The 22,476-nt window shown below is 41.1% G+C and overlaps 2 protein-coding genes across 3 annotated transcripts in view; one reads left to right on the forward strand and one right to left on the reverse strand.

The window, feature by feature from the left end:
* Positions 1 to 22,476, reverse strand: part of GABRA5 (gamma-aminobutyric acid type A receptor subunit alpha5) — a 100,370-nt gene that overhangs the window by 5,090 nt on the left and 72,804 nt on the right. For both annotated transcript variants that reach the window (XM_060769809.2, XM_060769810.2), the window contains exons 7-9: positions 10,586 to 10,729; positions 2,459 to 2,611; positions 935 to 1,146 (exon numbers count right to left, since the gene is read on the reverse strand). In XM_060769809.2, coding sequence (XP_060625792.2) covers positions 935 to 1,146; positions 2,459 to 2,611; positions 10,586 to 10,729 — 509 coding nt within the window. The remainder of the gene's footprint in view (positions 1 to 934; positions 1,147 to 2,458; positions 2,612 to 10,585; positions 10,730 to 22,476) is intronic.
* GABRB3 (gamma-aminobutyric acid type A receptor subunit beta3) overlaps positions 6,901 to 22,476 on the forward strand; it is a 288,335-nt gene continuing 272,759 nt past the window's right edge. The window contains exon 1 of the mRNA XM_060769806.2: positions 6,901 to 7,356. Within this exon, the coding sequence (XP_060625789.1) occupies positions 7,256 to 7,356 (101 nt within the window). The 5' untranslated portion in view covers positions 6,901 to 7,255. The remainder of the gene's footprint in view (positions 7,357 to 22,476) is intronic.

A 22,476-nucleotide genomic window follows, 5' to 3' on the forward strand; every position in this document is an offset into this window, starting at 1 on the left:
TTCCTTAAGTGAAGAAGGAAAACCAAAAACTGTTATAATTTGTTTGAATGTTTTTTCCTTTGCCATTGAATGTTTGCCATTCATGTTGGAAACTGCCCTGAGTCCCCTTGGGGAGATACGGTGGTCTACAAATGATGATGATGATATGATGACTATGATATTTATGGAAGAAAAACCAACATATGTCCAGAACTTATGGAGTCAGCATGTTTTAGCTGCAAAACAACCTAACAGTCATGTACACCTTTTTGGAACAACAACAGCAGGAAATTGCTATGTAAGAGACCTTTTTACTATCCAAAAGTGTGGCAGATAGTGGAGTCTAGTCACCCACTGCTTTCTCCAGAGGATGGAAAAAGATGGTGTATTCAGCAGAATGGCAGTTTTGCAGGGAACACAATCTGGCCCACTTCAGTTCTCAGGGAGATGGAAGAAGGGATGGCAATGTATGCATGTGGAGTGAATGTTTATATGTATGTGAATGCTGAGTAAAATGTAATATCCTCTTTGTTTGTGTAGCCAATGTAGCTATCTAATCTCTGAGTGTCTACTTTCTTTCTCTGTAAAGTGTGTGTCTCACTGGAAATGGAATACAAGAAGCTTTTTTAATATTTAAAAAGTATCCATGACAACAATCTACTTGTTTGCCCAAATGACCAACTGAATTAATAGAATTAATAGAATTTACAGAGTTGATCTGTCAAGTTCCCATCAGTTCAATGGATTTATTCTAGGTGAGACTAACAATTGTATGCGGGTTCATCAGGGAAACCCACAATCCAGTACCTGAATGCATGGCAAGATCACAGGCATCCTATTTCAAACAGACTTGTGCAAAAAACTCTCCAGCAGATCATGATCTTTTCCCCTAAGCCAACAAACGGTAATACAGGTCAATATTCTAGCTCTTTAAAAACATATGAATAATAGCCACCTTCTTTTTTGCAGCCTCCAATGCCTTCTTGCCATCCCAGGCCCAGCTTCTTTTTGTAAAATAGTTGACAGTGGCAAATTCAATCAGTGCAGAAAATACAAATGCATAGCACACAGCTATGAACCAGTCCATTGCAGTAGCATAGGCCACCTTTGGTAGTGAATTTCGGGCACTGATGCTTAAAGTAGTCATGGTAAGGACTGTAGTGACACCTTTAAAAAGAGGAGAAGAAAATGACAAAACTAAGATTTACTTGTAAAAGCTGCATGTGTTGCAGCTGATCTTTAGGCTGACAACACAGTTTGATAGCCCCATGGCACTTCTTTTGAAATCATTTGATGCACAATGTTGGAAGCTTTCAATAAGATATACATTAATACATGCTAGCCAAATAAATAACTGGAAGCTAGAACACAGGAATATAAGGTCTAGACTGAAATATGTACTTCTGCTGATTTTAAACAACAATATAGTTTTATCTGCAAAAGTGGAAGAGGAGATTTGTCCTCCTGCCCTTAATAACATTGAGTTCTGCTGTGAAGGTCTAAGAAAGTTAGTCTAAGAAAGTTGATGTCTAAATACCTTAAAGGTATCAAATCTCATGTGATCTTGGAAGCTAAACAGGTCATTACTGAGTAGTATTTGGGTAGAAAACCATCACCAAATACCAGATGCTGTAGGCTACACTGACCAAACCACTTCTGGAGCCTTTCCACACAGCCCTATATCCCAGACTATCAAGGCAGAAAATCCAACAATATCTGCTTTGAACTGTATTATCTGAGTCCACATTGCCACATATTCCAGTTCAAAGCAGATAATGTGGGAATTTCTGTCTTGATATTCTGGGTTATATCACTGTATGGAAGGCCCCAGATTATTCCTTGCCTTAGAAAATTCACTGGGTTTCTAGGTAACTAGAAGGCATTTACACAGGGCCAGTATGGGTAGATGGGTCTGGGTAGATTTAATCACCTTTCCTAGTCCAACTGACAAAAACTGCCTCTACTGGATCATAGCGCTGCTGTCGTCATTTGCTGTCAAGTTGAGTTTAACGTATGGTGACCCTACAAGCACCTAGATTATCTGGATTATTGTTAATTGCATCAAGGAGAGGGGGAAAAACCTACATACCAGGAAGCCCCTTCATGGGACAGGCAGAGGTCACCTTATATAGCTGAAATTCACTCATGTAGAGTTTGAACTCACTGATAAATTTACAGAGTCAGAAAGTGACTGAAGTACTGTATATTGGCCATTTAGTAATGAGCCAAAATACTCTAAAGTTAGAGATCTTATTTGATCTTAGAGGTTAAGCAAGACCAGCACATGATAACTGCAAGTGGTACACACAGTTCTCCACAGCCTCAATGATGCTCACCTATGATCTGCATCTGTTACCTGAAGCACCTTGCTGAATGGCAAGGTTAGTCTTGTTTAATGTCATGAGGGAAACATGGCATTTGGAAATGCTTAGAAAAAAAGGACATTAAAAAGGAGAAAGAAAGTAGTGAAATAACTTACCAAAGACTGTTCTGGCAGGAACAGATTCTCTGTTTAACCAAAATGATACCTGGGATAAGATCACAGTCATAATGCATGGAAGGTAAGTTTGGATGACAAAATAACCAATCTTTCTCTTCAGGTGGAAGTGTGCTCTCATTATTGTGTATTCACCTACAGGAGGAAGAGTAGGAAGATACGGGCATTGATGAAAGTTAGAATAACTGCTCACATACAGCCTCTTTCTATTTCATTTTAAATCCACTTATTCCTGGGATAGGCTAGTAATTTGATTGGTTTCTGAACATTGCTATGTACAATCCAAGGGTATAACTATGGTAGATGGGAAGCTAAATGAGCCCCCAAATTAGAATTTTGTTCCCCAAATGAAATTTTCTTTCAGCTCCCAAATTTTTAGCATTGCAGAGAGACAATGAAAATCATTCACATCTAAAAGTCTCATATTTGCTATCTGCTCCTTTTCTTTAAATGCCTAAATTGTCTTCCTAAGTGTTCACTGCAATGTTAAATTTTCAATGGAGAATGAATTTTGATGTGTCTCTCTACCCCTGCTACATCTCTGATGCAAACCACAAAATCCTTTTCCTTAGGAAGGTCAGGAATTGTTTCTTTGACGGTTGTTTCTGGACTCGGGCAGGGATGCCCTAGGCTGCTTTGTTGTCCAGGTCCTGCTCAATTAGGGTTCCCCACTCATCCAATTCAAGGTGCATAGCATCCAAAGACAGTTGAAATTTTAGCACTGCAGGCAGAAAGCCCTACCTACAAACATTTCCTCATCCATCAATCCTTAGCATTAAAAACATTATGCAGCCCTTCACAAAAAATGCTGGCTGTTCATAAATTCAAATTTTACCACTTATAGTTCTCCCTCATTCTGCCTTACAGTATGGCTGGACTTTGGTTCTGATGCTCACAAGTCTTCGATCCAAAATTTGCTTGCCACTAGTAGTCATGTGAATATGTGCATTTTTGGCCAAAATTGGATTTTATACGCACCTTTTAAACATATGTTTTTAAGCCATTAATGCGATTCAGCACACATTTTCAGCAAATGTTATGTAGCAAATGTTATTTCATACTGGTTCCTTCCACATTTTAGAGCCTGTGTAGAAGGGTTCATGGAGGAAGAGAGAGAAACTACACCATTTTGAAAAAGTGGGATTGTAGAGGATTTTTTGGGGCTATTCTTACCAAAGACAGTTGGAAAGTATTCAGTTTCAACAGAGCATTCAATATCCAATTATTGTTTCACCTAATTTTCCTTTGATTCTATTAATCTATAATACTTCCCTATACATATCTGCAGGTAGAGATCATTGCTGTTGCTGTTATTGTTGTGTCCTTGAAGTCCTTTCTGACTTATGGAGATTCTAATGTGAAGCTATCACAGGGATTTCTATGGCTGAGGGTGTGTGACATGCCCAGGGTGACCCTATAGGTTTTCATGGTGAAACAGGGATTAGAGCCCCCATTCCCAGAGTTGGAGTCTATCTCAGCTTGGAGATAATAATGGTTTATATATGGGGGAGGGGATGTTATCATTTTCCCCCTCCTTCACATAGTTGTACAAATCATTATTTTTAAAAATGCAAACAGATGGCTCACTAAAGAGTTCCAGTGAGTCTGGCTTCCATTGCCTGGATAAAGTATAGAATGTACAAGGCCTATGCATTGCAATCAACAATTACATCATCCATACAAGTATAAAACATTGTCACAATTAAAACATATAGTACCACTAAAGAATCAAAGAATCTGCTCTTACTGGTAATAAATAAATAAAACCCAATTAAAATTGATCCTGTTAGGATCCTGGATGATGGAGATCTTGTATTAAGAGGAAATATAGATTCCCAGAGGATGCTTGCCATTGATGCAGGCAAAATGTCAGGAGAGAATGCCTCTAGAACATGGCCATATAGCTCAAAAAAAACTACAACAACCCAGTGATTCCGGCCATGAAATCCTTCGACAATACAATTTTCCATCTCAATGCCGCCGCCGCCGCCGCCCCCCCCCCCCCCCCCACAGGCATACAAAGGCTCTGGGCATGTTCAGCAGTGTATTTTACATATTAAAATGGCTAAAACTACAAATATGTACAGGCATTATCATCACTGCAGCCACAAGACTTGCTCGACTGTTGGCAGTTGTTTTACAACACAGAGCAACACCATATAAACAATAAAATAGGAATAAAACTAACTGCAGGAGCGCTCTACAAACGCAGCCTGCACTCCTCACCCAGCAACACCATATACAATAGTGAGGTACAACTAGTGTGCAACACAGGTGATTTCCTGCCCAGCCAGCATGTGATGCACATCAATGTATGTTGACCACCACTGCACAATGCACAGCACTGTGTGGTGCAAGTCGGAGTGCAATCTGGAACAGTTCACACTGTGCACTGATTTACATTGCACACCAATGTACAATGCACACAGGAGTTCATGGACACTGACATGCATTGGGCACTTTAACGGCTCTGCTACATAGTGACATAACAGCCGCCCTTTGCGGGATACACTCTATATAACTGCACAGTTCTAATATCCACAGATGCAAGTCCAAAAACAAAGATGTAAGGCTTGAATAGGATTACAGAACATATCTTCTATAGTTCTCATTTTAATTGATAAGAACATGCAAGATCTTTGCAACAGGAGCACTGATAAGACAAGATGTCCAGATCCTATTTTAAAAAAAACAGATTTATTATAAGCTAAAGTAAAATGGTGGATATCTTGACTCTTATCATATCATATCATCTTGATTTATTCCCCTCTTTAAAAATCACATCACTATTGCAATGCCTCAAGAATGGCTGAAAATGTCTCATGAATGGATAAACAAAGAGAAAAACATGCCCAAGCTATGCAGAAAATAAATACACAAATAAGCTATTTCACATCCTGCCCTTTCTCCAGCTTGCTACTCAGAATAGCTTACAAATACAATAATAATTCACACCACACAGAAGTTAAAATATTATTAAACTATAATTCAGTACCAGGTACTGCAGTTTATATTTTAGAAGAAGAAACTGGCAAAACCAGCCCTGAATATTCCTTACCTAAGAAAACCCTAAGAAATTCATAGGATCACCATAAGTTAACATATCACTGAAAGGTGCACATGCACAACGCACACACACAATTTAGACAAATCGAAAATGTATCTGTTAAAAAAAGAAAACTGTTAAAAAGAAAACAGTATTGCACATTATACAAGGTCTTCGAAGGCTTGGAAAAACCCCTTTAATAGTCTCCAACAACCAATGAAGGATAGTAGAAAAATCATCTGGGAATTCCAGTCTAATTGAGCCCCCAAGTGATACATCTCCAAGGGCCAGACTTTCCACTGAAGGCCCAGCATGGAACCTACCGTATTTTCCAACAAGGTTTTTTCTTAGCTGAATTAAATGTGTGTGTGTGTGTGTCAGCCGCAGTGGCTGTTTTAAAAACTGTTTCTATACAGCCACACAATTCTTCCAAGTAAGGTTGTCCAAGTCCAGAGGCTGTTTTGCAAAATGCAGATATTATAGAAAGCTAAAAAAGTTAAGAGACATTGGAAGTGTACTTAAAAACACACATGGGCCCCGTCTACACTGACCATTTAATGCAGGTTAAAGCTAGCTTCAAATTGCGGTGGCCAAACAATAAACTCTCACAGATGCATGTGAAAGGAAGCCCTTAATGTGCATCAGGAAGCCTTTAATGTACATCAGTGCTCTGTGGTTATGTCATCACCACCCGGACCTCAAGCTGGTTCCAGGATCTCCTATGTAATCACCTGCACAATGAAAACACTTTCTTCAATACTGCTTTGAAAGTGCATTAAATTATCAGTGTAGATGTGCCCTGGAGCCAATTAACTATTTTATTTTCAGTTCCTGGCACAGTAAGTGAAATGTTTTTGAAAAGCAGGACAAAGGGAGGAGTAAAAGGATTGGGGGGATTATTTTCATCCTTTGTTGTTGTTGTGACTACCAGGGCAATGTGCAATAATAGTTTTTAAAAATACAATAAAAATAACTATCATATAAAATATCATTAATACAATTTCCAAAATAGGTCACCACAACAATTAAAAAGGAAACAAACAAACAAACAGAACAACCAATTAAATATTTTGGCATGAAAATGGTTTGAGTTGGTTCTGCAGCAGTCTCTATGTATTTTTTTTCATGGTTTAAAATCAAAATTATACACTCTTTATTGTTTGATTTTTAGAAAATAGGGAGGATTGCAGCAAAAAGGGAGCAAGGGTCCCCACATATTATTTTCACATTCTGCAGTTCTGTAGAAGGAAAGAACATCTTAGAAATCCGTTCACAAGTAACCCTGATTACAGGCCTCCTGTGAGCTTGATGAAGTCCAGAAAATCCATAGCCGACTGATGCTTTCCCTGTGTAAAATCGGATTTTTGTATTTTGCTAATCCCTAGTTACAATCTGTGTCCTGCTCTTTGTGATCCACCCTGCAATCTGAATCCACTCTGCCCAGATGTAACCTGGGACATTAGCAAAAAGAAGGAGACAGGAGGAAAAATAAGACCGGGAAGAAAACACTTCTTGACATTGACAAACAAATCTGTTATTAGCTTAAACCTTAGAGAACCTCAGAGACTGCAACTTGGGGATTCTTCCTGAGAATGCATTGCTTCCTTGGGATTAGGTGAGCAAAGACCTTTGCAAGTACCAGTGACAACAAGTACCGGACCACCCTGAAGCAACCACCACTTGTTCTGGATTGCCATTTAGTGCCAAGGAGCTGCTGGGCACAATTCTGGGAGATGCCTCAGAACACTCTCTGGATTTTCCTCTTGGTTGTTTTGAAGGCGAGGGGAGAGCTGCCATTTATTGCAGAAAACAATGCAGCGATGATGGTGAACTGGTAAGGAACTCTCCGAATTGACAGCATTGTTTTGCTTTTACTAACCCATGCCCTTTCTTCTATACAAAGTTTATTCTTGTGACTTCTGCAATTGTTCTCCTTTCTGCCCCATTCCCTGCCTCCCAAAAAAAGAAAACAAAAACAAAACAAAAACCTGTGGCTTTTGAGTTCTGTTGTAGGATTTTTTTGTGTGGAGTACTGAATGTATACACACAGTAAAGGGAGGAGAGAGAAAAGAATCAATAGTGCTGTGGCTACTCTGCTTGTTTCAAGGAAATGGTAAAGTTTTGTTGTCAGTTTAAAAGTACCCCTGCTACCCTATTTGAGATTAGAGGACCTCACCTCTGAGGATGCTTGCCATAGATGCAGGCGAAACGTCAGGAGAAATGCCTCTAGAACATGGCTCTATAGCCCGAAAAAAAACCCACAAGAACCTACTATTTGAGATTGTTTGTAATAGAAAATAAGGCATCTAGGTTCTTGATATTATAGTTTAGAGATCTATTTGTTTCTTTTCTGAACAGAAATGAATTGCAGCATAGGAGTTCCTTTATTTTTCCAAACCATGTGTGTTTGTGTTTGTGTACATGTGTGCTCCTCCTTCTCTATTTTTAAAAACTGCTTAAAGTCCCTTCGTCAGTTGTAGTAAGAGTCAGCTTACACCTTTTCCCTCTATAGCCTCCTGCTGGTTTCTCCTGAGAGACCGGGCCATTAATGCAGCAAATCGCTCCCTTAGGGCTCCTTTTGCTCTCTATTGGCACTCCCATGAAGTATCTGGAGAAAGGCACTGCTTGAGGCCACCTTTTCTTTCCCTTTTTCTTTCCCCTTTTCTTCCCCCTCCTCCTTCTCCCCAAGCTCGGGAAATGCTTTGTTTCTAATTATCGGAGACCTCAGCTTCCACCTCATTACCAGAAGCAGGCAAGTGTATTATGTAACCCTGTAGGAGCTTCTGTCTGCAGCCCCATGTGACTCTCGGGCTTGGGTGAGCCCCACTCACTTCAGCCATGCCCCCTCCTCTCTCCACATGTGCCCCTTCCAATTGCGGCACCGGGTTGCCCTGACACAGAAGCCTGTAGCTGAGAGGAGGGGGGCTCACGTGGGTGGCTGGGCCACGATTAAAGCTTCTTTGCTTCCCTAATGCTGCCACATCTGGCGCCTCCACTTCCAGTTAGGGAGGAAATGGGAACCCTTAGGGTTAGCACCTCCTTTTGGGCCACGTGGTTCCCTGGACACTCTGTGCAAAGCCAGGCAACAGCTGCCACTTTCCCTCCTCTTAACCCCCCCCCCCCCAATGCTTTCATCAAACAAATCATTTTAAAGCTCTGAGAGGGATAGATCAAGTGTGTGTAGGCGGATGTTTGCCTCCTGTGAGGAAATAAGCCAGCACTAGCAAGAGAGAGGCCTCTGCAAATGCAGGAGCCTCCGTACCATGTCCCCAATTCCCCTTCGGAGATCAAGCAGTGTACGTGGGGTGTGCATGTGTGTGTACATTTCCTTGCACCAGTTATGTGGGGCTGGTGCTCTTCCTTTTCTTCTCCCATCCTTCTTCCTGACAATGAATCTGTGCCTTTAAAAAAATCTGCATAAAGGCAGAAATTAACAGATGCAGCTTTCCCCAGGAACAGGCCTGCAGGAATAGAACACCTGCAAAATATTTTGTTGCTCATTTATCAGTTAAAAATATTCTTTGGGTCATGGAGGAGGAGAAATGTAGTAGGTTGAACAGATATTTAAACTTGTCTTTTTGTATTAGGGCAGTGGTTCTCAATCTGTGGGTCCCGAGATGTTTTGGCCTTCAACCCCCAGAAATCCCAACAGCTGGTAAACTGGCTGGGATTTCTGGGAGTTGTAGGTCAAAACACCTGGGGACCCACAGGCTAAGAACTACTGTATTAGAGTATCTTAATTTTCAGAGCGTGTTTCTAATTCTTACTATGCATAAGAGAGGCCTTTCCTCCCTATCATCCATCCCATTACATGTTTGTAATGCCTTCAAACTGTAACTCCTTTCAGCTCTTGGCAGTATAGTTAATGGCAAGGGATGTTGGTCGCTGTGTTCCAGCAGTTAGAGAATCACGTTCTGGTCTAAAACAAAATGTGTTAGAGGTCTATACCTGTGATGACCCAATTTCACCTTTTTTTCAGAGAAAGGAAAACATGTTGATCATGCCTAAGAACAGGTGTGGAAGACTTATGTTAAGGGTTGGCAAAGTGTGTCCATAGGCTGCAGGTAGTCCCTGGACTGAATTTTTGTGCCCCATTGAATTTTTGGTGCATTTTTATCACAAAAGCAAAGAAAATGCCCCTCATTTGATCCAAGAGTCTCAGCACCATAAAGACAGGACCCCATAACCGCAAGCTGCTTTTATTAGAGACCTTCTCAAAACAGTAGCAGAAAGTGATCAACATAACCTTCAGTCACCATTTCGGAAAGAACTTTGACCACAATAGAATAATTTGTGACCACAGTTGTAAAGGTACAGTCCACAGGGGGATTAGAATGAGAGAAATGACCCCTGCACAGTTATCCACCTCTGACCTACATGTTCCTCACTCTAGCACTACAGTGATGACTTGAGCAGAGTGGATGAGTCACCACTTCAGAAACACAATCTCTTAATGGAGTGTTCTGATCTTTGGTCCAACATCCAAACCCAGTCAACAAAGTTACTATGCAGGTTTCTGGTAAATTAGACTCTAAAACCTCTGGAAGCCCAAAACTACTGTTCTGTATGTATCACCTTTTCCTTCCGTACGAGTGATCAAGCAATGCATATGTATTGATAAATCAGAGTCACAGAGAGCCAGCAGGGCATAATGATTTGAGTGCAGGACTCTAAAGACCCTGGTTCAAATCCCTGTTTGGTCATGCAAACCCATTGGGTGATGTTGGGAAAGTCACACTCTCTCAGCCTCAGAGGAGGGCAAAAGCAACTCCCTTTGAACTAAACTTGACAAATAAAGCCCATGACAGTTTTGCCTTAGAGTTGACATAAGCTGGAAATGACTCAAGGCCACACAGCAATAGTTACAACAGCAGCAGCAACAACAGTAGTGCCACAATTAAAACATTCATTAAAGGATCAGGAAGGGAAGCATTATAGGAAATCCAAGTATAAACTGGCAAGCTGTTTTGAAAATATGAATGTAATGTAAAAGATATAACAGGACTGTCTAACAATCAAACTAATTTTTTTATTGTCTAGTGTTATTGAAAAGGTACACTCACCTGTGCTGGTACTGATGTTTTCTGAATCTACACTTTGTCCCATTAGGTGATACTGGTTAAGCCTAGATCCATCCTCTGCTACCACCACAGATGTGGCTGGTGTGTTAGTCCACACATAGATCACTTCGGAATTGGGATAAGCATCTGGAAAGAGGAGGGGAAAAAGAATATCTATATATAATAATAACTCTAAACAATAATATTGTATGGGTAGTAGGCCTCAGTCCGTGAAAAATCAGGATTTCATACTGGGACAGCTGAAGGAATAAAAAGTGAATATCTCTGGATGACCAGATGAACCTTCATATGTCAGGGGACAAAAAAGAACTGTTGAAAGAGAGTCCTTAGCTTCCAGAATCCCCCTCCTCTTTTTGCCATTAGCTAAGCATGGATGAACAACAATAGTAGTGATACACATATTTACTGTTCAAATAGGTATTCTATATTTAGGTGTAAAGTGCATAAAAGTAGTGGGCCCTCCACATCCATGGATTTTCCTTCCACATATTCAGCCACCTATGGCTTGAAAGTATTTTTTTAAAATACCCCACATTTTGCTATTTTATATAAGGGACAGCATTCTACTGCACCACTGTATATAATAGAACTTAATTATCCATGGATTTTGGTATCCATGGGGGTGGGGGGGGGGTGGGATTTTGGAATCAAGCTTCAGTGGATAGCAAGAGCTCACTGTATCTCCATATTTCATTTCTCTTAAGTCTCATAAAGTTGAACTGTGGTATTTTACAGAAAGAGAACTGACCTGCGAAATAGTGAATCCTACAGATTTATTATTTACTGAATGGGCAAAAGCAACAAATAATTTTATTCAATTATTACTTAACTCTTACACCAAAACCCATTTCCATTGATATTTGATCCATGTATTTCTTTAAAAAAATAAATTGGATGACATCTCCCGGAATCCCACAGCGCTGACCGCTGTTGTAGTCCAAAAATTTAACAAGCTCTGCACTAGATTTACATGGAACAAGATAATTGCATTCTATTCCTGGCCTAGAGATCTCTCTGTAAGACAGCTTCATGACATTGGGAGAGGAGGGGATTGCTTTTATTGAATTTGTTTCAGGATAAAATTATAATCAATGCAAAGGAGAGAGAACATTGTATGTCAGATCTACACAGCTTGCAATCCAATTTGACTTCTAGGCTTTTATAGGTCCAGAAAGAGATCGAAGTGGACCTTTATTTCACCCTACAATGTAATGTGCAGAGATAATGGGTGTGAGGCACTGGGGAAATGAGAGATGGATGGAAATGGAAGGCCTCTGTATAGATTGACTGAAAGTCCTGGGTTCATGTTTCTATTCTTCCATACATGTTCCTGAAATACCCACGTATACCTGAGAACTATGGCAATGGAGCTTTCGTTGGCTAGCTGGTGACCTAAGGTGGGTAAGATACTACAGGTTGAGGTTGTGAGCTGCCACACTACCATACCTAGCTGCATTAGTATGTCTGATGTTCAGTCTTCTACTTTAATGGTAGTATCACTGCTGTACCCATCCTAACAATCTGGGCATTTTCACTTTATGTATATGGTGTGTCCTTTCTTGCTTCAATGGCAGCCCAAACTATGCAACACCATCTTTGATTTTTTTTTTATTCTGTTGCAACTGCCTTGGGTCTGTGCTCAGAGAAAGGCAGGATATAAATTTCTCAAACAAATAAGTAAATAAATATGGCCCAGAAGCCCCATCTAGGAAACAATCAAACTCTTGTGTTTACTGTCTGTCCAAGGCTGCAAAAACTAGCAGTGTCAAGCATTGAATAGGTGGTTTTAAGCATGGACTACATCTGGTTTGGTAGGTCATAAACTGCACAGGACTGGTTTCAAGTTGTGAAATAAGCATAAGTATATGTATCAAGTAGAATACTTAATTAATATGCTGCAAACCTTGCGTCCAAGCTGCAAGTCAAAACTCATGAAAATTGCTTCCTTTAAGATGTCTGTAATGCACACAACAGCCTGGATTCAAATCCTTTGCCCCATAAATTTTTAAACCCTGGTCCATGGAAATTAAGAGTCTATGTATATATTTCAAGGGGTCTGTGAAGGAGGCACAAAAAGCCTTTTACTAGTAAATTGCAGATTGGATTATTTATAGATTTGATTGAAAATGTTCTTTCTAAGAATCCTCAGATCCTCCAATATGATTCTATGGTCAACTTCCTCTTGTCATGTAGAAGGAGCTAGACATTTCTAGAGAGAACACTCCTGTAGTAATCTCTATGTACTCCAATGGGATTTTCCAATCAGTTTCCCGTGAATGTTGTCTACAGTGTCAAGCTACAAGATGTAAAAATTCCTAGATAGGTTCAAAAAAAAATGTAATTTCTTTATTTGTGTGTTTTGTTTTTTTTACTTTCGCAGGGGTCTTGTGCCTCTAACCCCAGTGAATGGGCTATGCTGTCTGTAGCAGATTCTTGGGCCCCTCCTACACTGCCGTATAAAATCCAGATTATCTCCTTTGAACTGGATTTTATGGTAGTGTAGACTCATAGAGCCTCTTTGAGTTCCCGTCGGAGGAGATTAATTAGGGTACAAATAAATACAATAATAATATAATCCAGTTCAAAGCAGATAATGTAGATTATCTGACTTGATAATCTGGATTATAGGGCAGTGTAGAAGAGGCATCAATTGGGATCCATGGCTTCAAAGGGTTAACTCTCTAACCCTTTGTAAACACTATGATGCCTAAAAAGATAGACAACACAATATTTGACCATGTTTACCATTAAAAGATCAAGAAAACGGCATTAGGCTGATGTTATTTGATATAAAAAAATCTGAAGAATGGGTCTGGCAAAGACCTGGAACATCAGAGTAGCCAATGCTGCCTTTTAGGGCCACTCAGTTCATTTTAAACCAAGTATTTTTAGATTCAATAAAGCAGAAAGCTTCAATCCAGAAAAGAAATGAGAAAAAATGTTTCTTTACAAGTGTGCCTCCCCTGCTTTTGTTCTTTTAGATTGAAGGACACAGTGCTGGAAACCTATGGAAGTGCTATGAATAATGAAACCGAAAGATCATCAGTGCTTGGAAAAGCTATTTGTGTGAACTAAGCTTCCAGAATCCCTTAGCCAGCATGACTAACACTGGTCATCCTTGACTGAGGATTCCGGGAGTTACAATGTATTGTTGCTGTTGTTTCTTGCTGCTGTATCAAGGCAGGGAAAAACAACATATTAAAATACAACAGATTAGATACTCAACACCAGTTAAAACACACAATATTAGTTAACAATTCATAACACCACTTAAAAGAACCTATAAATCAATTTTTAAGCAGTCAGCTCACACTTGAAAACTTTTTAAACTGTCTGGATAGGCCTGTTGGAAGAATCATTTAAAACTCAGGCAATGCTATGTATTGGTTATGCAGATTTTGTTTTACTAAGATCCAAATGCACTTGAATATGTCTGCTGCCCTTACTGCCTTGGTTGACCAAGCAATAAAATAACAGTGTGTTGTTGTTTTTTTGGTTAGCCTCCTAACCACACTGGATGAGAAGGTCACTTGCATTTTTTGCAATACATATTCCCCTTTGAATAAATTGTAATCTTTCACACACATTTAACATTGTAAAAATTACATATTCCCAATACCAAAGTAGACTTTCTGACATTTTTGTTGGTGGCGTTGTTTTGGCAATCTGTGAGGCCCTTGGATCACTGGTTTCTAAAATCTGCTGCATTTGACCGCTTCGGCTTTACAGTCTTCAGCTGTATTTATTACAGACCTACTTCAAATGTACTTTTTCTTTCTACTGATCTTCATGGGTCTGTTTCTTACTGAAACATAAAGCTCAAATGCATTACACTCAAATTATAAATGCTGTAAGTGCCAGTAATATCACCATTCATACCCACAGGATTTGTCCTAAGCATATAAATAAGCACACCTTCACCATCACTACTAACAACAGTTGTATGAATGCTAACAATAATGTTAGCATTTCTAGTGCTTCAAGTATTCAAAGCATTCCCCACAAATTATTGACATAATTCTTAGAATAAATTACACATGAAGACCACTATTATTATCCTCATTTTATGGTGGTATGCAAAAGAAAATTGTTTTGATATCCCATTTGTCATTATTAAAAAGTTTGCTTTGTTACTAGTTTACAAAAATGGTTATTCATGTGCACAAAACCAATTCATTTAATTACACATTTATTTCATTATATTGTTATTTATTTATTTATTTATTTGCTGTGCTTATATACCGCTGTTCTCAGCCCGGGGGCGGCTCACAGCGGTGTACAACATAGAGAGGATAGGGTGCAAATTACAAGACACAATCTAAAATCAAACTAGCAGTATCCAAAAACATCGTCATCAACAACATCAACAATATCAATATCAATAATACAAAAAGTCATTCGCGTCGTCTCATCGTTAAACCACAATCCAATATCATTTTCCGTTGTTCCATTCCTGTCGTCATTACCAATTATTGCACTTCTTGTTCGAACGCCTTCTCGAACAGCCAAGTCTTTAGTTTCCTGCGGAATATCACCAGGGAAGGAGCCAGTCTGATATCCACGGGAAGGGTGTTCCACAGCCGAGGAGCCACCACCGAGAAGGCCCTGTCTCTCGTCCCCGCCAGGCGTGCCTGTGAGGCAGGCGGGATCGAGAGCAGGGCTTCCCTGGACGATCTCAAAGTCCTCGTGGCCTCATAGGCCAAGATGCGGTCAGATAGGTATCTTGGGCCGGAACCATTTAGGGCTTTGTATGTATGTATGTATGTGTGTGCGCGCGTGTGTGTGTGTGTGTGTATATATATATATATATATATATATATATATATATATATATATAACTTTATTTAAAAGTTTTATATCCTGATCTTCCCAACCTCCGTAGAGGGACTCAGACCGGCTTACAGCAAAGATTCAATGCTAACAGTACAATCTAAAAACATCATATAATAACGAGTTAAAATACATATCGATTAAAATTACAAATAAGCCAAATCGCCAAGATAAAATCATGCCGAACTCAGTCCTTATGTGTGGTCAATAACCTTGTTCTGTAGCTGGTTTCAACCTTACTATGGGAATGCTTCCTTCCATAGTCAGGATTTCACCAGCCTCCTGAAGGGCAGGAGGGAAGGGGCAGATCTGATCTCAATCGGGAGAGAGTTCCATAGCCAAGGGGCCACCACAGAAAAGGCTCTGTCTCTCATTCCCGTCAGACACAATTGCGAAGGTGGTGGGACCGAGAGCAGGGCCCCACCAGAAGATCTTAATTATCTTGGTGGTTCATAGGGGAGAATACATTCGGACAGGTAAACTGGGCTGGAACCGTATAGGGTTTTGTAGGTTAAAACCAGCACTTTGAATTGTGCTCGGAAGCTAATTGGCAGCCAGTGGAGCTGGTGCAACAAAGAAGTTGTGTGTTCCCTGTACCCCGCTCCTGTTAGTAATCTGGCTGCCGAATGCTGGACTAATTGCAGCTTCCGGGCAGTCTTCAGAGGCAACCCCACGTTGAGAGAGTTGCAGTAGTAAATACGGGATGTAACCAAAGTGTGGACCACCGTGGCCAAGTCAGACTTCCCAAGGTACAGGTGCAGCTGGCGCACAAGCTTTAATTGTGCAAAAGCTCTCCCGGCCACCGCCAAGACCTGGGCTCAGCGATGAGTCCAGGATCACTGCCAAGCTGTGAACCTGTGCCTTCAGGGGGAGTGTAACCCCATCAAGCACAGGCTGTAATCCTATGCCCTGTTTGGCCTTATGACTGACCAGGAGTAACTCTGTCTTGTCTGGATTTAGTTTCAATTTGTTCGCCCTCGTCCAATCCGTTACAGCAGCCAAGCACTGGTTCAGGACTTGAACAGCCTCCTTAGTAGCAGGTGGGAAGGAGTGACAGAGTTGGACATCATCTGTGTACAGATGACACTGTACCGCAAAACTCTGGATGATCTCAACTATGGAGTGATCCTGGATTCATCGCTGAGCCTGGAACCCCAGGTCTCAGCGGTGGCTGGAAGAGCTTTTGCACAATTAAAACTTGTGTGCCAGCTGCGCCTGTACCTTGGGATCTGGCCACGGTGGTCCATGCTCTAGTTACATCCCGAATAGATTACTGCAACTCGCTCTATGTGGGGTTGCCTTTGAAGACTGTTTGGAAACTTCAATTAGTCCAATGGGCGGTGGCTAGATTACTCACCGGAGCGTCATACAGGGAGCATGCCATCCCCCTGCTATGTCAGCTCCACTGGCTGCCGATCCAGTTCCGAGCACAATTCAAAGTGCTGGTTTTGACCTACAAAACCCTTTACGTCTCCGGCCCAGTGTACCTGTCCGAATGTATCTCCTTCTACATCCCATCTCGGAGCTTAAGATCCTCTGGGGAGGCCCTGCTCTCAGCCTCACCTCTATCACAAGTGAGGCTGGTGGGGACGAGGGACTGGGCCTTCTCGGTGGTGGCCCCTCACCTGTGGAATGCATTCCCCGGGGAAATTAGGTCATCAACATCCCTCCTCTCTTTCAGAAGGAAGTTAAAAACCTGGATATGGGACCAGGCCTTCAGGTAAGCTGGCAGATGGGCAAAGAAAATAACAACCAGAGTAGGAAAGGACAATGACAATGCGAGATGGATTACGGATTTATGAATTGGCGAACGTTGACCACAAGATGATTTTACTGCTGCTTTTGTATTGTTTTTTATTGTTTTAATTAATCATAATTGTTGACACTTTATTGTAATTTGTACATTGTGTTTTGTGAATTGTTGGGCATCGAATTGTGCCTTTTGTAAGCCGCCCTGAGTCCCCCCCTAGAGGGTTGAGAAGGGCGGGGTAGAAGCACCCCAAATAAATAAATAAATAATAAATCTCCCCCAACACCTTCATGTATATGTTGAATAACATAGGGGACAATACTGAGCCCTGCGGGACCCCACAGTACAATGGTCGTAGGGCCGAGCAGGAGTCCCCTAACAACACCTTCTGGGAACAACCCTCGAGGAAGGACTGGAGCCACTGCAAGGCAGTACCTCTGAGGCCGATTCCCATGAGGCATCCCAGAAGGATACCGTGGTTGACGGTATTGAAGGCCGATGCCAACAAAACTCCTCACCATACAAGGTGTGACCAACAATAATAAAAATTAGAAAAACATCGAAAACAACTTAGAAATCCTTAATAAAAGGAGAAGCCATCACAGCGCATACGTGAAGCTGTGGGGGGTGCGCACGTGCATGTAAGAGCTCCTCCATCGTCTCGCGGTGGAACTTGTGGCGGCAACGGCTGCTGTGCCTGCCGGAGCCAGCCACAGCTCCACCAAAATTCACCATCTGAAACACCAGCCTGACCAACGGAGACAGAGGGGCCTCTTCCTATTCACTTCCTCAATGCCTCTTCGAGCCTCAACCCAGGGAGCAGAAGCAGGAGGCGGCTTCTCCACTCCATAGCAACTGCGCCTGGGAGACACTTGGCCTGCCTTTCCCAGGAGCAATTGCAGACAGAGAGGACTCCTCCCCCTCCTCCCTGGCTGTTTCGGGGCCTGGCGTCCTCCATCCCTCCCACCCTCTGTTCCCCCCAAGAGGTCTCCCAGAGGCCCAGCACCAAGCCCCACTCGCCCTTCCAGTGCCGTACGCCTCCCTTTCTGAGCCCCGGCGCCTTCCTGGACAGGCGGGCCTCTTTCATCCCCCCCTCCCCCGGCTTCCCCATAGCCCATGGGGCAGCCAGAGTGCTCTGATCCTTCCTTCCTTCCCTTATCTTCTGTTTTTCCTCCCTCCCCTCCCTTTCCTTTCCTTTCCTTCTTCCCCTTCTGTTTTTCCTAACTCCTTCCCACCCTTCCCTTTCTTTATTTCCTTCCTTCCCTTCTTCCCCTTATCCTCTGTCTTTCCTTCCTTCCTTCCTTCACTTTATTTTCTTTCTTTCCTCCCTCCCTCCCTTCCCTTTCCTTCCCTTCCTTCCCCTTCTGTCCTACCTTTCCTTTCCATTCTTCTCTTCTTTCTCTTATCTTCAGCCTTCTTTCCTTCCTTCCCTTCTTCCCCTTGTTTTTCCTCCCTCCCTCCTTCCCACCCTTCCCCTTCCTCCCTTCCTTCGTTTCCTTCTTCCCCTTATCTTCTGTCTTTCCTTCCTGCCTTCCTTCCTCTGCAAAAGTAGAAAAACCATGAATTAAAAGAGGACTATTTTTTTAACCTCAAAGGACACCTCTCTAGCAATCTCTATGTTCTCCAAGACAACTTTCACTGGAAGATGACCAAAGGGTCATTCTGGATTACATAGTTCTATATAGAATATATTAGTCAAATCAATACATAATCAAATCCTCAAAGGTTAAAGTCCCAAATGTGGAGAGCTGACTGGATACAGTAGACAGGAGATAAGCCTAAGGTACAGTGACTTGTCTAAGTTTATCTTGTCACCTTGTGGCTTACATTTGGCCTTCTCAGCTCCTACTGTGCACTCACATGCTACTGACATAATCATGATTGGATGTTTCTTCATGGTACAAATCCCATTGTGTAAATGGTCCAGTGACATAATTTTTCCCACGCAACTGATATTGTGCATTTGGTACTAATTACAAAGTAAAGACACAAACTATTCTCCTGTCCACACATTTGCATTGTATACATGCAGCCTTCAGTCACAATGGCACACATAGCAGAGAAGTGGTTCTTCTCAGGCAGCTTTGTCTAAAAAGGGTCTTAAGAAAATCGGCTTTGAGACTTCAACTGATTTTGCTCTCCCCGTGTGTATAATTCATCTCGATCTAATGTACATCCAGTTTAAAACAGGAATGGAGAATCTTTCACCCTCCAGATATTTTGGGTTTCAACATTCAAAAGTCTCGGGCAGCCCTGGCCAGTGGCAAGAAATAGTGGACTTGTAGCCCCAAAAGCTAGAGATTCCCACTTCTGTTTTTAAAAATGATTCTTTTTCATTGATATGGAAAATTATACCTGCTGAAATTCCATCTAAAATCACCAAGAATGTATATATCTGCTAGAGGAACTTTCAGGATCATTTTAGATGTAGAAAGGTTTAATCAATTGTTTTTAAAAGCTTTTTATTTATTTGTTGTAATAGTATTTTAATTTATTTGTTTTAATACTCATATAAGTTTAATATTTCTCTTTGAATGTTTTTAATTGTATTGCTTTTAAAGTGTAAAACCGCTTTGGTAAAAAAAATGGCTTACACATTTTGCCAAAGAGTAAAAATAAATACATCATAATCATCATTATTCTTTTCAAAAGTCTAATTAATTCTTGGTCATCTCACTTTTTCAGATGCTTTAAAAATGTCCCCATAGCACTCCCCCTCAGTTTCTTACTGTATACATATGTATAACTTGACTTCTTGTATAAGCAGGTTTTGGAGTCAAAATCAGGGATTTTTAAATCACTTGTGACAGAGTGTGTGGGTGGGATAGGGGGGCAGGTGTGTTTTTCATTATTATTATTATTTACAGTATTTATATTCTGCCCTTCTCACCCCGCAGGGGATTCAGGGCGGATCACAGTGCACATATGCATGGAAAACATTCAATGCCATAGATACACAACATATATAGACAGACACACAGAGGCTATTTAACTTTCCAGCTTCATGAGGGCATGCTTTGAATTCTGGTCACCGGAGGAGCTGTTGCTTCACCGTCCAATTGTGACACCAATGAAGTACTTCCTCATTCTTTTGCATGCTGCTAGATATTTTTATGGTGTGGTAAATTAGTTAAATTGGCCTTCCCGCATAAGGGGTACCTAAATTTCCTACCTGACAGATGCAACTATCTTTCAGACTGCAAAACTCAACAGCAAGCTAGATAAATGGTCAGGAGCTTACTCCGACCTGGGCTGGCTTTGAACTCATGACCTTTTGGTCAGTAGTGATTTTAATGTAGCTGACTTCTGACCAGTTGCACCACAACCTGATGTGTATTTTAGATTCTACTAGAAGATAATGCCTTTTGTCATTACTCAGAAGATAGTTCCTTTAAAAATAAGAATTAAGGTACAGTGCTTACAATGATACATTGATAACTCCATCCAAATATTTTGGGTTAATTTTTCAAAGCTTATACAGCGTGGGTCAAAGGTCACAAAGACATTTTGATATTTAATAAGTCCTTCATTTTTGGTTTTTAATTGAAAATACCAGAGCATCTTATACAGTATATATAGCAAATAAAATTACATGTAAAATCTTTCAAAAAAAACCATTTCAAAAGTTGATTAAAACATCCGATGGCTTTGTGACTTTTGGCCTACCCTGTACATGAGTATATATGGAAATATGCTGCAAACGGAGCTCAAAGTCTGAGTAGGAGGGAAAGGAGAAGAGAGGCAGATGAAGCAGAGTGCTGTAGCCCCTCCTCACTCATGTCCTCTACCTCATTAATAACTATCATCACGTTAACCACACAGGTGTGGCTTGGTCACATATGCCCTGATTTTCATCTATGGAATGTTGGATAGTATCCTTGAGGATCCTCCGCACTTTTCTCCCTGGTCACAGTGGCACCTCTGCTGATGTCAGCATGGGGTGCTCACAATGTCCAGAAGCTGGATCAAGGCTATCTCACCCAGCAGGACTGTTTAGACTCTGAATCACCGGGGACAAAGTGTGCCATTGCCTCTGATGTTTCCAGAGACAGTACAGAACATTTCTGCAATAACTAACTGGTGAAGATGAGTCTTACGTGCTGAGTTATTTTTGAATTATTGGTTTGTTTATTTTTGCAAATAAAGCCCTGATTAGGAAAAATGTTGCAAAAATTATTTTTTTCTACAGTGTGCTGATATATGGAGATACCATTTGATATACTGACACATGATTGAAAAAATGAGAAGGAAATTTCTGAGCTTTCTTTATCCCTGTTAAAGTAAACAGTTTTCTATTCTTATGCATGATTGTCCACTCTCATACTGTTCAAGATTGCACTGCACATCACGTCAGAGGTATATTGATAGTAAAATAATATAGATAGTCACATCAGAGATACATGGATAGTTATACAGGAGTTTTATAGATAGTAAAATAATATAGATAGTCGAGTAGGAGATAATTAGATAGTTATAGAGTTAGATATAGCATAGAAGTCACATCTAATATCTATTTAGTAAAATAAAGGCAGTTACATTCTGGATTAAATACAAGGCTGCAGAAGATCATAGGATTTTCTTTCACAAAGACTTACAGTGGCAACCAAAGAAAAGGATATTCAGTTTGTTTAAGGATATTCAGATACAGAATGGGGGACGTCTGGCTTGAGAGCAGTTTGTGTGAAAAAGATCTTGGGGTCCTCATGGACAACAAGTTAAACATGAGCCAACAATGTGATGTGGCGGCAAAAAAAGCCAATGGGATTTTGGCCTGCATCAATAGGAGCATAGTGTCTAGATCTAGGGAAGTAATGCTACCCCTCTATTCTGCTTTCGTTAGACCACACCTGGAATATTGTGTCCAATTCTGGGCACCACAATTCAAGAGAGATATTGACAAGCTGGAATGTGTCCAGAGGAGAGCGACTGAAATGATAAAGGGTCTGGAGAACAAGCCCTATGAGGAGCGGCTTAAGGAGCTGGGCATGTTAACCTGAAGAAGAGAAGGCTGAGAGGGGATGGCCATCCAGCCTCTGTTTAAAAGCTTCCAAAGAAGGAGCCTCCACCACACTCCAGGGCAGAGAGTTCCACTGCTGAATGGTTCTCACAGTCAGTTAGTTCTTCCTCATGTTCAGATGGAATCTCCTCTCTTGAAGTTTGAAGCCATTGTTCTGTGTTCTAGTCTCCAAGGAAGCAGAAAACAAGCTTGCTCCCTCCTCCCTGTGGCTTCATCTCACATATTTATACATGGCTATCATATCTCCTCTTAGCCTTCTCTTCTTCAGGCTAAACA

Source organism: Anolis sagrei, chromosome 3 (assembly GCF_037176765.1).
Source record: "Anolis sagrei isolate rAnoSag1 chromosome 3, rAnoSag1.mat, whole genome shotgun sequence".
NCBI classification, from domain to species: Eukaryota; Metazoa; Chordata; class Lepidosauria; order Squamata; family Dactyloidae; genus Anolis; species Anolis sagrei.